Consider the following 13660-nt stretch of genomic DNA (forward strand, 5'->3'; position numbering starts at 1 on the left):
TTTTTTTTTTTTTTTTAATAGAGACAGGTTCTCACTCTGTCACTTAGGTTAGAGTGCAGTGGCATAATAGTAATAACCTAACTGTAATTTTGAATTCCTGGACTGAAGTGATCCACCTCAGCCTTCTAAAGTATCTGGGACTTAGGCATGTACCACTATGCCCACCTAATTGTTCCGTTTTTTGTAGAGATGGGTCTCATTCTTGCTTAGACTGGTCTTGTTCTCCTAGCCTCTAGCAGTTTTCTTGCCTCAGCCTCCCAAGGTGGTGTGAACCACCATGCTTGGCCACTTAAGTTGCTTTCATTCATTAATATGAATTCAAATTTTCTTCATGTCATTTCATGGCTTGATAGTTCATTTCTTTTTTTTTTTAAGTGTGGAATAATATTCCATTGACCTGATGTCCATTCACCTACTAAAGTATATCTTGATTGCTTCCAAGCTAAACATGTCTGTGCATGTGTGAACATAAATGGTAGACTCTTCCGTAGGAGCACAATTAATGCATCATGTGATATTACGAATAAGGCTCCTATAAATGTGTGTATGTGTTTTTATGTAGACATAAGTTTTCAACTCTTTGAGAGCCTGATTACTGCATGATGTGATAAGAGTATGTTTAGTTTTATTAGAAACTGCCAACCTGTCTTCCAGTGTGGTTGTACCATATTGCATTCTACCAGCAGTGAAATGTGAGAGTTCCTGTTACATACCCTCGCCAACATTTCGTATGGTCAGTATTCTGAATTTTGGCCATTATGTATAGTTCAGTGTTTGGAATCTTGGTATCTCATTGTTGTTTTAATTTGGATTTCTCTAATGATGTAGGCTGTGGAACAAATTTTCATATGCTTTTTTCCTATATGTATGTGTATACATATATATATATATATGTATATTCCCCCGCCATTATGTATAGTTAAGTGTTTGGAATCTTGGTATCTCATTGTTGTTTTAATTTGGATTTCTCTAATGATGTAGGCTGTGGAACAAATTTTCATATGCTTTTTTCCTATATGTATGTGTATGCATATATATATATATTCCCCCTTCCCCTTGGTGAGGTGTCTGTTAAGGTCTTTGGCCCTTTTTAAAATTAGGTTGCTTTTTAAAGAGCTCTTTGTAAACTTAGGATAATACTCCTTAATCAAATACATCTTTTGCAAATATTTTCTCATAATCTGTGACTTACCTTTTCATTCTCTTCAAAGTGTTTTTCGTGGAGCAGAAATTTTAGATTTTAATGAAATCTAGTTTATTAATTCTTTCCTTCATGGATTGTACCTTGGTATAAAATCTAAAAAGTTATCACCAGGCCTAGAGACAACTAGATTTTCTATACCCTTTATTTATTTATTTATTATTGTTATTATTTTGTAGAGACAGAGTCTCACTCTGTTACCCTCGGTAGAGTGCTGTGGCATCATACAGCTCACAGCAACCTCCAACTCCTGGGCTTAGGCAATTCTCTTGCCTCAGCCTCCTGAGTAGTTGGGTCTACAGGTGCCCACCACAACACCTGGCTATTTTTTATTGCAGTTTGGCCAAGGCCAGGTTTGAACCCACCACCCTCGGTATATGGGGCCAGCACTCCACCCCACTGAGCCACAGGCACTGCCCTATACCCATTTTTTAGTAGTAAATTAGTCTTTTTCTTTTTTAGATTCTCTTTTGTCTTTGGTTTTGCTTATTATAGTTTTACATGCAAATAATTTAAAAATTTTATGTGAAATTATTGAATTTTTATTACTTTTGAATTTTGTAGCTAAGATGATTTTCCATAATTCCCAGTAAAAGAAAATACATTCATTTTATTATTTTATGGCACAATTGATCTCCAAGTTTATTTTGTTTCATTACATAAAGAAACCAAGGTTCAGAGCAGTTTGTATAACATGCTGCTTTTTATCTTAGAATGAGATATATGCGTATATATGTGTACGTGTGTCCACACCTGGGTACTTATATACACTTTCATACATATTTGTTTGTCCAAAAGGAAAAGAAAAACAATGAAAAGCTAAAGCAAAAATTAATGAAAATGATATCTATGTTGGTCAGGGGGAGTATGATTGAGGCAATAGTGATGGAAGCAAGATTACGAGTATTTTCCTTGTTTTATTGTTTTGACTTTGGAACTACATAGATATTTCCTGTAGTCATAAAGCAAAATTAAATCAGAGTTAAATATAAGGCCAGGAACGATGGATCACGCCTGTAATCCTAGCATTTTGGGAGGCCGAGGTGGATCTCTTGAGCTCATGAGTTTGAAATCAGCCAGAGGAAAAGTGAGACCCCTCCCTCTCTTAAAATAGCTGGGTGTTGTGGTAGGTGCCTGTAGTCCCAGCTACTCAGGAGGCTGAGGCAAGAAGATTTCTTGAACCCAAGAGTTTCAGGTTGTTATGAGCTATGACGCCATGATACTCTACGGAGGGTGACAGAGTAAAACTGTCTCAAAAAACCCAAAATTAAATGCAGTAAATTTTAGAACTAAAAAGAAAATTAAACACATGAATTTAACTGTATTGAGTTGATGACTTATTTCTAATAACTTGGAAGAACGTATACTTCCCTAAAGGCATATATCATAGGGACATAAAAATTGAAGGAAACTTAAACAGTATCTGGTAATAAAATTTTAGTAATGTTGTGGGTTTTTTTTTTTTTTTCAGATTTAACTGGGGCCAGGCTCGAACCCACCACCCCCTATATATCCGGCCGGTGCCCTACTCCTTGAGCCTGTAATATTGGTTTTTTATTTTGAAACTATTATATATTTCATGATAAAGTAAATAATCATGTTAATATCTCTAACAACTCAAATTTTTAGCAGGTGGGAAATATATTAAATCCATATTAAAGTTGTATATATATTAAAATCATTTAAAAGGATTAGCATGAATTTATGACAAATGTTTTTCTCCTTCATTAATTTTTGTGTTTTCTAGCTCTGTTCATTGAAAATACCTAGACATACAAATAACACTATAATAGTGACCACTTATAGGGTCCAGACTATAGCCTTCAAATATCATTTTTCACTATTAAGATCTAGTGCTCTTTAAAGAAATGACTGGTTCTAATTTGGGGTAGAACACATAGCCTGGGACATCTTATTGTAACAGAAAGCAGGGAAGTTAAGGGTACCATGATTGTGCCATAGAAGCCAGTTCCATTTGCCAGAGATGGGAATTTTATCAAGAAAAAAGACTGCTAGGATTGCAGAACATTAAAATATGTTCAAGAGTTGAGAATCCTAAGGATAAAAATAAAACAAAAATCTACATCAGTCATCTTTGAAGGGTACTAGCAGTTAAAGTCATTGTTTTCAGTACTGGTAAATAACACAATCATGTATTTAGCCTATTCCTGTAGAAACCTTATTTTAGAGTAACTAATTAATGAGAGAAATTTTTTCTTTATGGAAAGAGTTTTACTAATAAGTGAAGAAAAATAACAGAATTAGACTGCTTATAACCTTGTCATAACCTATAGCCTTTATTAATTAAAATAATATTTCCTGGAAATAATTTTCAATGGCTACTAAAATCTTTGGGTAAAGCAATGGATAAGGGAAGATGATAATAGATGGATCCAGCTCATAACACCTGACCCCACTGGTCAAACTTAACTTTGCAGTGAGATAGCCAATTGTATACAACTGATAGGGTGCAAGAGGAATTGCACAACTCTTCAAAATTTCACTTCTTTAAGCCCCCAGATCTAACTACCAGATTGTACAACATATAACAGATAGAAGACATATTAAATGACATCTCAGGATGCTATTAGCCAAATCTAGAGTGCCAGAAATTCTCCAAGATAAATGACCCAGTTTCTTCAATATGAATAGTAGGCAAGATGAAACAACAGTATCAACCAATTGCACGATGTAGAACTTGTTTGGATCTTGATTTGAAAAAACAAATACCAAAAAAATCACTGGAAAAATGGGAGAAATTCGAACAGTGTTAGATAATATTAAGAAATTATCAATGTTTTATGTGTGACATTACTAATACGTTCATGTTACAGTTTTTATCTCTTAGAAATCAGGTTCAAATATGTACCAGGAAAATGATACAATCTCTGTAATTGCTTTTAAATAATCCTGTGAGGGATAAAAAGAGGTAACAATTATTTATTTTAGATAATGAGTAAATAGGTTTATTACACTATTTTTCCATGTTTGAGTATTTAAAATTTTCCATTATGAATTGATTTCAATTAAAAAATAGCTTTAGTTTTTTAATTAAAGTGAAATGTAATTTTACAAACTTCAAAGTGAGAAGCACTCAGACTTTTAAACCTGTTTTACATGTGTATGTACATTTGTACTTGCAGCAATGTTACAGAATTTATTCAGCATAAATGCTATAGTTGTTCTGGACCCAACATGTTCTCATCATAAAATTAGCATTAACCTAACAGTTTTCAGTATAAATGATTCTCACATTTCTAGAGAAACTTTTGAGGTCAGTCTAACACAATGTGTTCCTCCTGCTATCCATTCCTACCTCTCACCAAGCTCCTAATCTTTATTTTTCAGGTACAGCAGGTACAGACTGTGCAGCAGGTACAACATGTCTATCCAGCTCAGGTTCAGTATGTGGAAGGGAGTGACACTGTCTATACCAATGGAGCAATGTAAGTTTCCATGTAGAAGTCTTTTTAATAAATTCTTCCGCTCAGAGAAAAATCATCCTTTCTAACACATCCCCTTATTCTCAAATCCTGTCCTTCTTTTCACAGTAATTTTTATTAGTTAAGAGTTATTGAAGTTAACTAGTGTTTAACTGTGTTTAAATCTTTGTCTATGTTTATTTATAAAATATGCTCTCTGAAAATATTCCTAGTAAGATATTTTAAATTGTTATGTCTTTTAATAGCTTTTTCAAAGTTGAGGAAAGCTCATATCCTTGTTAGTGATTTCTGTATGTGTATTTAAATAATACCTTCTAAAAGCTATGTTTTTTGTTTTACATAAAAGGTGAATTTGTATGCATATGTATGTTTGTCTGTAAACTAATATAAAACTAGTATTTTAGGAGTTTTGGTTTTTTTCAGACTTATTAAATAACAAATTCTATGTAAAAGTTCCTGATAATGCCTGTGGTCCTCAACCCCCAGGATGCAAACTGGTATTGGTCTATTAAGAGCCTGTCTACAGAGCTCTATCTTATCTCTCAACAAAAATCCCCTGTCTGTAGAAAAATCCTCTTTGATGAGACTCGGGAAGTGGGCTGCAGAGCAGTAGGTGAGCAGTGGGCCCCAGAGTGAAGCAGCTTCATCTGTATTAATAATGGCTCCCTATCACCACCTGAGATCTGCCGCCCCTCTCTTCTTTCCCCACTGTCTGTGGAAAAATTTTCTTCCACGAAACTGGTCCGTGGTGCTAGAAAAGAAGAAAAAAAGGTTGGGTAATGTTGTGATACACAATAAATCTTATTTTCTGTCAGAAGTTACCCCCTCCCTCTGCCAACTGTCTCCTTGCATCAACAGTAGTATAGATTCCTAAATATATTTTATTTGGGCTTTTCAGTCACTTTGGATTAAAATTCAGGATTTTATTATAAAAATGGAACTAAGAATTACTTCAGTCATCAGTATTATTTGCAACTTGGATATTTGTTTGCAACCTGTTGGCTGTAGGGGTTTACCTGAAATGAATGTAAATTCTCTGACCCTTCTGCCTACCCGGGATTATAGCCTCTTCTTTCTTTATTCTCACTACACTACTTGTTTCCTTGGGTGATTTCATTCATTTCCATGATATCAACCTGTAAGCTCCATGAAGGCCAGGATTTTTTTCTGCTTGTTTGTTTTATTTTCCCCCTATAATAACTCCAACACGAGAGGAGTTCATGACACAAAAAATGTGGTCAATTGTTATCTTGTTACTTAAAAAAAATTTTTTTATTTATTTCAAAGTATTATGAGGCTACAGATTTTTAGATTACATTGTTCTCACCTCCAGGGTAAGGTTTCCACTTAGAATCCTATTTAACTGTGTATTAATTTTATAATTATGGTAAATTATACTTAAATATTTTGAGCTTTTATAGTCTTTCTGTTAATAATCTCATTCTTACTGAGTTTTGAGAATTTGAGGAAATATATTTAAAGAACCTAATACAAAGGCCTGCTGCACAATATATAATGAAAACTGAAAACTTTTCATTGATTCTGACTCTTCTCTCTTTTATTATTATGTTAGGTCACTGATTCTGTCTACATCACCAATGCCTTAGCACCACCTCCATAACAAATAAAATAAAATCCAACTTCCCACCTTAACATTCTCCCCATTCCTACTTCTCTAGCTTCACTTTCTGCCTCTTCCAGGAATAATCAATTTTGTGCATTTTCCTTAAATAGTCCCCTTTCATGCTTCTATGTTGTGGGACATATCGTTTTTTGTGCTGTTAGAGCATTCTGTCTTCTCTACTTTCTTCACAGTCCCCCAAACCCAGTTGAGTGTGATCTTTACAGATAGACATGTCATTCCCTCCTTTGTGACGTGGACCCTGACTCTCTCTGCAGTTAGCTCATCTTTGCCTTGGGAAGGACAGCACAGTATTCTAACTTTTACTACCAGCATTGTGCTGTAAATACTTGTTTCCCTGAAAGGTAACTTGGCCTTTTCTTATTTTAGTTACATTTTCTCAGGTGATTGGCACCTTATAAAAAGTCGTTGAATTTCTGTTATTCTATTAAACCGCTATCTCTACATATTTTAGACACACTATGAATATTTATTGACTCTACTTGTTTATATAGGTCCAGGGCCACTCAGATCCAGTTTTTCCCATCTTTACCATAAACCCAAAGTACTATTGGGTTGAAGAAGATTCCTGTTACGTGAACCTTTATGCTATCAGGGAAAACAAATGACTTTCTTAACAATGTTAGAGGTCACCCTGTTATCAGTTGTCATTTCTTCCTTGGCTGTGATGTGTAGTAATGGTTACCTGCAGGGGAATCTGAAAATTGGAATTTGTAGTTTTCATTTCTGTTACGGTAAGAGAAAAGGATAATCAGAATGGGTGTTGAGCGAGTTAACTGTATAGTATCTATCACAGTAATTTCTCATTTTGTACTGGTCTAAGTTAAAGTGGAGAGATTAGTCTATTCATTAGTCTATTCAAGATGGAGATCAATCTTTTCTAATCCAAAATCTGAAACTTTTTGAATACCCACATTAATGCTTAAAGGAAGTATTCATTAGAGTATTTCAGATTTTTGATTTTTGGATTAGAGATGCTCAAATGGTAAGTATACAATGGACATGGTACACAATCTGAAAAAAATTAACATCCAAGACACTTTTGTTCTCAAATATTTTGTATAAAGGATACTGAGCTTGTAACACTAGTTTATCAAAAGTGCTTTATATACCAATGAAAGTACTCAATAATGTTTATTAACACTCAATAAATATTAGTTATTGCTATAAAATTATGTACTTTAGTTATTTGTTTACATATTTCTATCATACTTATCATTCTAAATTCTTCTTAATATTTTATACATTTCTAAATTACCCTACCACTGACCTTAGGGTCTTCCACATATGTAAATATGAGTTGAGTGAATTCATTCCTTTATTCATAAAACCTTAGAAAAACAGCATTTCAAGATTGTTTTAAAAAATTATATGGCTCATTTAAGTGCGGAAATGATTCAAAATAAATATCTGGTGCCAACATGTATTTTCTATAGCCCGCTAGCTCAGTTGGCTAGATCATGACTAATGAGGTCTAGGTCATGAATTCATTTGCCACAGAGTCCAATTAGCTTTGATCTGGTCTGTGTGGGCCAGACTCCAACCAATCATGTCACAAATGTGGGCTTTTGGTTGAGAGGAAAGATGCGTCTTTAAAAACCTTTTGTTGTTACTATCAACTATAATTATTGACTAAAGTTCTATAGCATCATTTTCATATCATTTCATCATTTTCATATTAATAAGAAAATATCATATTACTGTGTATTATACTCAAAATTTTAATAGCTAGAGGACTATGACTATTTTTTCTCAAATATGACCAAAATTTTTTTTTGGCTTATACTATTTCATTCATTCTATATAATTTTCAGTGCTTTCATTTTACCACATAGAATTTTTATCTGTAATGTTAATTTTAGGGTTTTTATATTCCCCTTTTTATTTGATATATTTCCATGTGTGTTAGGAAAAAATACTCCATATTTTTCTGTTTTACCACACTGAATTAATAGCCAGTTAATGTTTGATCCCTGACTTGGATCACAGTCAGATTCCTACTTCTTTGTAATAATAAATGCTTTCTGCTAATGACACTTTCAGAACATAGGGACTCTGATCTTTACCATGAACTTTCAAGCACTCAGTACATGGCTCTACAACCTGTGCATGCTTTGTAAGTACTGGTTCACTGATGCTCTTGTCACTAATATCCCCATGTCACATAACCTTTATGCATGGGGTCTCATTCAAGAGGTGGTGGCAGCCCTCACAGATGCATGTCATCACTTATGAAAATGTGTAATCATTGTAATTTGAGATACTGAAGTGTTTACCTGGTTCTCCCTGTGACTATGGACAATTACTGCCAGCTTAACAGGCTTAGCAGTTTGAGTTAGTGAGCGAACATACATTTCAATTGAACAGTTGAGATTGCTTTATAATGCTGGCTGGCTGTTTTTGCTCAGGGGAGAAGGTAACTCAAATCACTGTTATTCACAATTGCCACTGTTTTGTCCTATTTTAGGAAATCAAGCTCTAAACCATTTGTGTATTTCCTTGCAATCATTCTTCTAAGATTTTTCCAAAGGCTTGATCATGGTCATCTCCATATCTACAAATTCTTACAACTTACTATCTTTAGTCGTTTATAATATTGGGATTAAACCAGCTGGGAAATATTGCATACTTATTATTTAGAAAGAGTCCATTTCAATTGAAATTTCTTAATGTAGTTAAGAAACCATTTTCTAAATAAAATTGTTTTCTCTCCCCCCACTCTTTTTTTGACTCATACTTTCTTCACTTGCTCCTACATCATGCTAGTCAAACTAGAAATAAAGATATCATGCCATATTGTGGCCAAATTAGAAAATCTTTATTTTAAAGTGTTTTCTTATATAAACCATTCTTTGAAGCTTACCCACCTACACAGACAGTCAATGCTTTTAAAATGCAAGTATTCCTTATATAGGTATCTGTTGTGATGAGGATTGACCAACCTTCTCTTTAGATTCTTACTAATCCCTATACAGAATTTCCCAAACTATGTTCCTCAAAATGTTAGCCCAACAGAGTTCTGTGGTTGCACAAGAGGGAATATACTGTATGATTGTGGGTCTTTAAAAGATTCTGTGGAGTGTAAAAGTCTTACAGGAATGCATCGAAGCACAGAATTCTTTTATCTGAGTAACATCTAATAAAAACACATGGTATAATTTGGAAGATGATATATTGACATTGAATCACTAATTCAGAATCCATAAGCATGTGGGATAAGATGTTAAAAATGTGGCCACGTCTTGAAAATCATGTAGTTTGTGCGTTTTCTGAACCTATCCAACTATTTTTTCTCATATATTTAAGTGATTAATGAGCAACCTCAAGGTCTTTTTTTCCTCTTTCAGTGAAATAGCGAGTTTCAGTATTTACAGGTAAAATTGTACTTAATAATTCAAATGTTCTCTGCTTAGAATAGATGGTTATATGGAATTTCTGTACTTGAGATGAAAAGAATGGTTTCTTCATTTAGGGTCCTATATACACATTCTATTTGGTTTAGATGTTGGTTTGTGAATCCACTTACCATTTAGATTTCATTAAGTATATGGCTGATTACATGCCTTCTTAGGGAGAGAATTGTGGAAAAGGTCATGGAGATCTCTTTACAATTAGAGTAGGGCACATTTTATTAATCTTATAAGATTTCCTATCTCTCCATAGGTGGAAGACTTCCAAATATGGTTTCTCACAATGTCACAGTTGAGAAAGTTATTTATCTCAACCCTTTCATGTTACAGATGAGTAAACTGAGGCCTAGAGAGGTGCAATAATTTGCTTGGCTAGTTAGTCTAGAGTTCATATTTTCTGACCTTTCCTGGTCCTGACTGGTCCTTTCCAGTGATCTGCAGATACTGATCTTTTGCTCGGGAGTTGTTGGGGGATCAGGGGAGTAAAACTGACTGATTATCAAAAAAAAGCACAAAAAATTGTATTATATATTATACGTAATACTATTATATTGTTGTATATCTCATTGTATATAAAAATTAAACTTGTTATTTTTAGGTTTTTTTTTTTTTTTTTTTTTTTTGAGATAGAGTCTCACTATCTTGCCCTCAGTAGAGTGCTGTGGTATCACAGGTCACAGCAACCTCAAACTCATGCTTAAACGATTCTCTTGCCTCAGCCTCCCAAGTAGTGGGACCACAGGCTCCTGCTGCAGTGCTCGGCTTTTTTTTTGTTTGTTTTAGCAGGCCCAGGCTGGGTTCGAACCCACCAGCCCTGGTGCATGTGGCTGACACCCTACTCACTGAGCTATGGGTGCTGCCAACTTGTAATTTTTTAAATGGCTTATTTTTTGCAGTTTTTTTTTTTTTGGCCAGGGTCGGATTTGAAACCACTACCTCTGGTATATGGAGCCAGTGTCCTACTCCTTTGAGCCACGGGTGCTGCCCAAATGGCTTATTTTTTAAAACTAAGACTCTATTTTTTCATATGCATCACTTCTCATTTTTAAAATCCCATCTTATATTTAAAGTAAAAATTACTTTGTGGATATAGAAAATCCTTTAAGTTATTCATAAATGTACAGAAAATTCCATATTGAATAACTTTTCAACATTAAATGTTGTAGTTAAATAGCTTTCTAGAGAATCATTATTTGACTTCTATATCTCTATACCTTTTAATTTTCATCCATTAATAGAACTAAATAATGTCAGATTAAGGACAGTTTGTTCTGGAATACTTTCACATCCAGGAGATTGACATCCAGAATAATTTTACGTGATAACACTTGAAATAGCTTAGACACTTACTTTTTCTTCTCTTCCCTCTTTTTCTGTAAAAAAGGGGAAATGAAAGAGATCCATATATTCTTTTTTTCAGAATTAGAACCAAGTTGTGCCATTAATTTTCTTAAATGAATGAAAGAACACTTATTTAAGCGTTATTTCTCTCACTAACTAATTGTATAACTTCCAGCAAACAATGTATTTGCATTTAGATTTTCTAATCTATGAAATAGGCATTAATATTTAAAAACGTTATTTAATAACCAGCTCAGGGTCAGGAAGGAGAAGAAGTAATGAGGGGATGGAAGGTCATGTACTTAGTTTAGTTACTCTAATGTGACTAAGGGTAAATCTTTAAAAATCTCTGCTGGAACAAATATGTAGAAGCATCTCTGTTGGGGGGATGAATTTTAAAAGGTTGAGAATCACAGTATTACTACTTACAAAGACACTAAAGTTCCCTAGCTATATAAAATCTAAGGCTATTTCCCAGAGATTGAGCTTTGTAATTACCACAAGATTCTAGAGGACAGCGCCAACAAGTCTTAGTCTGGTCCTTAGAAGCACTCAGAGTAAACAGACTTGCCTCTTGGGATGCTGTAAGGCCCCAAATTGCCTTCAGTTTAGTAGTGTGCCTGACTTTGAGTGTGGACTTACCACCTATTTGCTTGGATTTAGCACCCTTCTTGGCCTGAACAACATACATAAATGCTCTAGCTGCTTTCATCTATTTTACAAAGTCTCACTTGAAAAAATCCATCTGTAACAAATGCCTTATGACTCTATTTCTTTTCAGGTAAAAACATCTCAGAATTGACCACATGCTCTTCGGCCCTTTCCAAACTTGCTTTTCCACACATGACCATAACATTGCACTTTTTAAGGTCATAGATGACCTTCATTTATAAATCTGATGTTCTTCTAGATTAAATTTACTTAATCTTTAACCACCAGTCAACCTCGCTATTCTTGTATCTTTCTCTCTTCTTCTTCTTCCTCTTCTTCTTCCTGTGTCTATGTTCTTTTTCCTTCTTACCTTATTGGCTCCCCCTCAATCTTACTGTTAGCAAATAAATTTTCTATGCCCTTAGCTCTAGAGTCATACTAGCATGTGATTCCCTAGTATTCTCTATGAGAGACTATATTTCTTCCACAAAATTTATGACCATCTGTCATTCTCTTGACTGTAACTTATCTATCAACCTACACTAAAATGTAAGCTGCATGTGAGCAGAGACCTTGTTCTTTTACTTTCCATTCTCTCTCTAATACATAGAATGTGGGGCATGATAGGTGCTCAGTCTATTGAATGAATTAAGAACACCTTTTAATAACAGGAGGGACAGGAGCAGACAACTTAGTTGTTTTAAGTACACAGTAAAAAGTGAATGAAACTGAATTGAGATGCTGCTGGTGTGGCATTCACACAGCTTTGTTACTTGTTTTGTTGTTTGGAGTTTTTTTTTTTTTTTCCTGGTGGCAAACTTTTTGACTTATTCACATGTATATGATTACTCAGTATTTTTCATATATAAATTTAATCATACTCTGGGTCAACTCTTGCATATTGTCACATCTGCCAAAGTTGATTTAAGTCCATATGCACTTCCCTGACCTCTGTTATCAGGGCCCGTGACTCATGTGTGTATTTATTACGTTTATCTTTCTGGTATCCTTCAAAAACAATTATAGTAATGGAAATTTGGTAGTATTATAAGCAGCTGCTACAGAACATAAAACTCCTCTTTTAACTGTAGACTTCGACTTTTTAAAAAATCCAAGTAGACTGAAAGAACTATTAGTGGTAGTACAGAGCTTTATCCTCTTCATTCCTATGATAGTTGGACTTCACATTTTTAATATCCTATAATATAGTGGTTCTCAAATTGTGTTCCTCAGACCAGCAGCATTGACATTACCTGAGGACTTGTTAGAAATGCCAGCTTTTGGTATCCAGCCTCCTTCTATTGAATTAGGAGCTTTGGGGTGGGAGGGAGCCCTCTGTGTTTTGACAAGCCCTCCAGGTGATTCTGATGCACGCTAAAGTATGAGACCCACTGCTTCACCATATAGAAATAAATAATTTAAATGCAAAGTAAAGTGTAAATGTACAGATATCCTCACGTGTAATCATCATAGAATGATACATATTTAAAGTTAAGATTCTAATCCTCCATGCATTATCAACATATATAGTAATGAAAAAACATGAAGGAAAAAACTCAGGTATTATCAGAAGTATTATTGACTTTTAACACTAATTTTTGTATTTCTTCCTTTGTAGGTATGGCAACAGCTTAATAAATGCTTTTATTTTTTACTTAGTGTTATAGCAGTTGCAGTCAGCAGAAATAAGTGTCTTCTGAATCAAAATAAAGGCAAATGTTTTATTAGTGGTATTCAGCAGTATTGATTACTTTATAATTAATTTATTATTTTTATTCTCATGTCATAATAAAAGGTTAAATAAATGTCAGGTCACTTGAATACCTTTCTTGAAGTACTGTTTTCCTTTTGGTGTCTTTCACAAAATAAACATGTCGCCTTTCTGGTATATCTCCTGCCTTCATTCTGGTATATCTCCTGCCTTCATTCTGGTATATCTCCTGCCTTCATTCTGGTATATCTCCTGCCTTCA

General features: G+C 34.2%; 1 protein-coding gene across 1 annotated transcript in view; it reads left to right on the forward strand.

The window, feature by feature from the left end:
- RFX3 (regulatory factor X3) overlaps window positions 1-13660 on the forward strand; it is a 160355-nt gene that overhangs the window by 39378 nt on the left and 107317 nt on the right. Inside the window, exon 2 of the mRNA XM_023508836.1 lies at window positions 4550-4647. Within this exon, the coding sequence (XP_023364604.1) occupies window positions 4550-4647 (98 nt within the window). The remainder of the gene's footprint in view (window positions 1-4549; window positions 4648-13660) is intronic.

Source organism: Otolemur garnettii, unplaced genomic scaffold, assembly GCF_000181295.1.
Source record: "Otolemur garnettii isolate 467f Iridium unplaced genomic scaffold, OtoGar3 scaffold00006, whole genome shotgun sequence".
NCBI classification, from domain to species: Eukaryota; Metazoa; Chordata; class Mammalia; order Primates; family Galagidae; genus Otolemur; species Otolemur garnettii.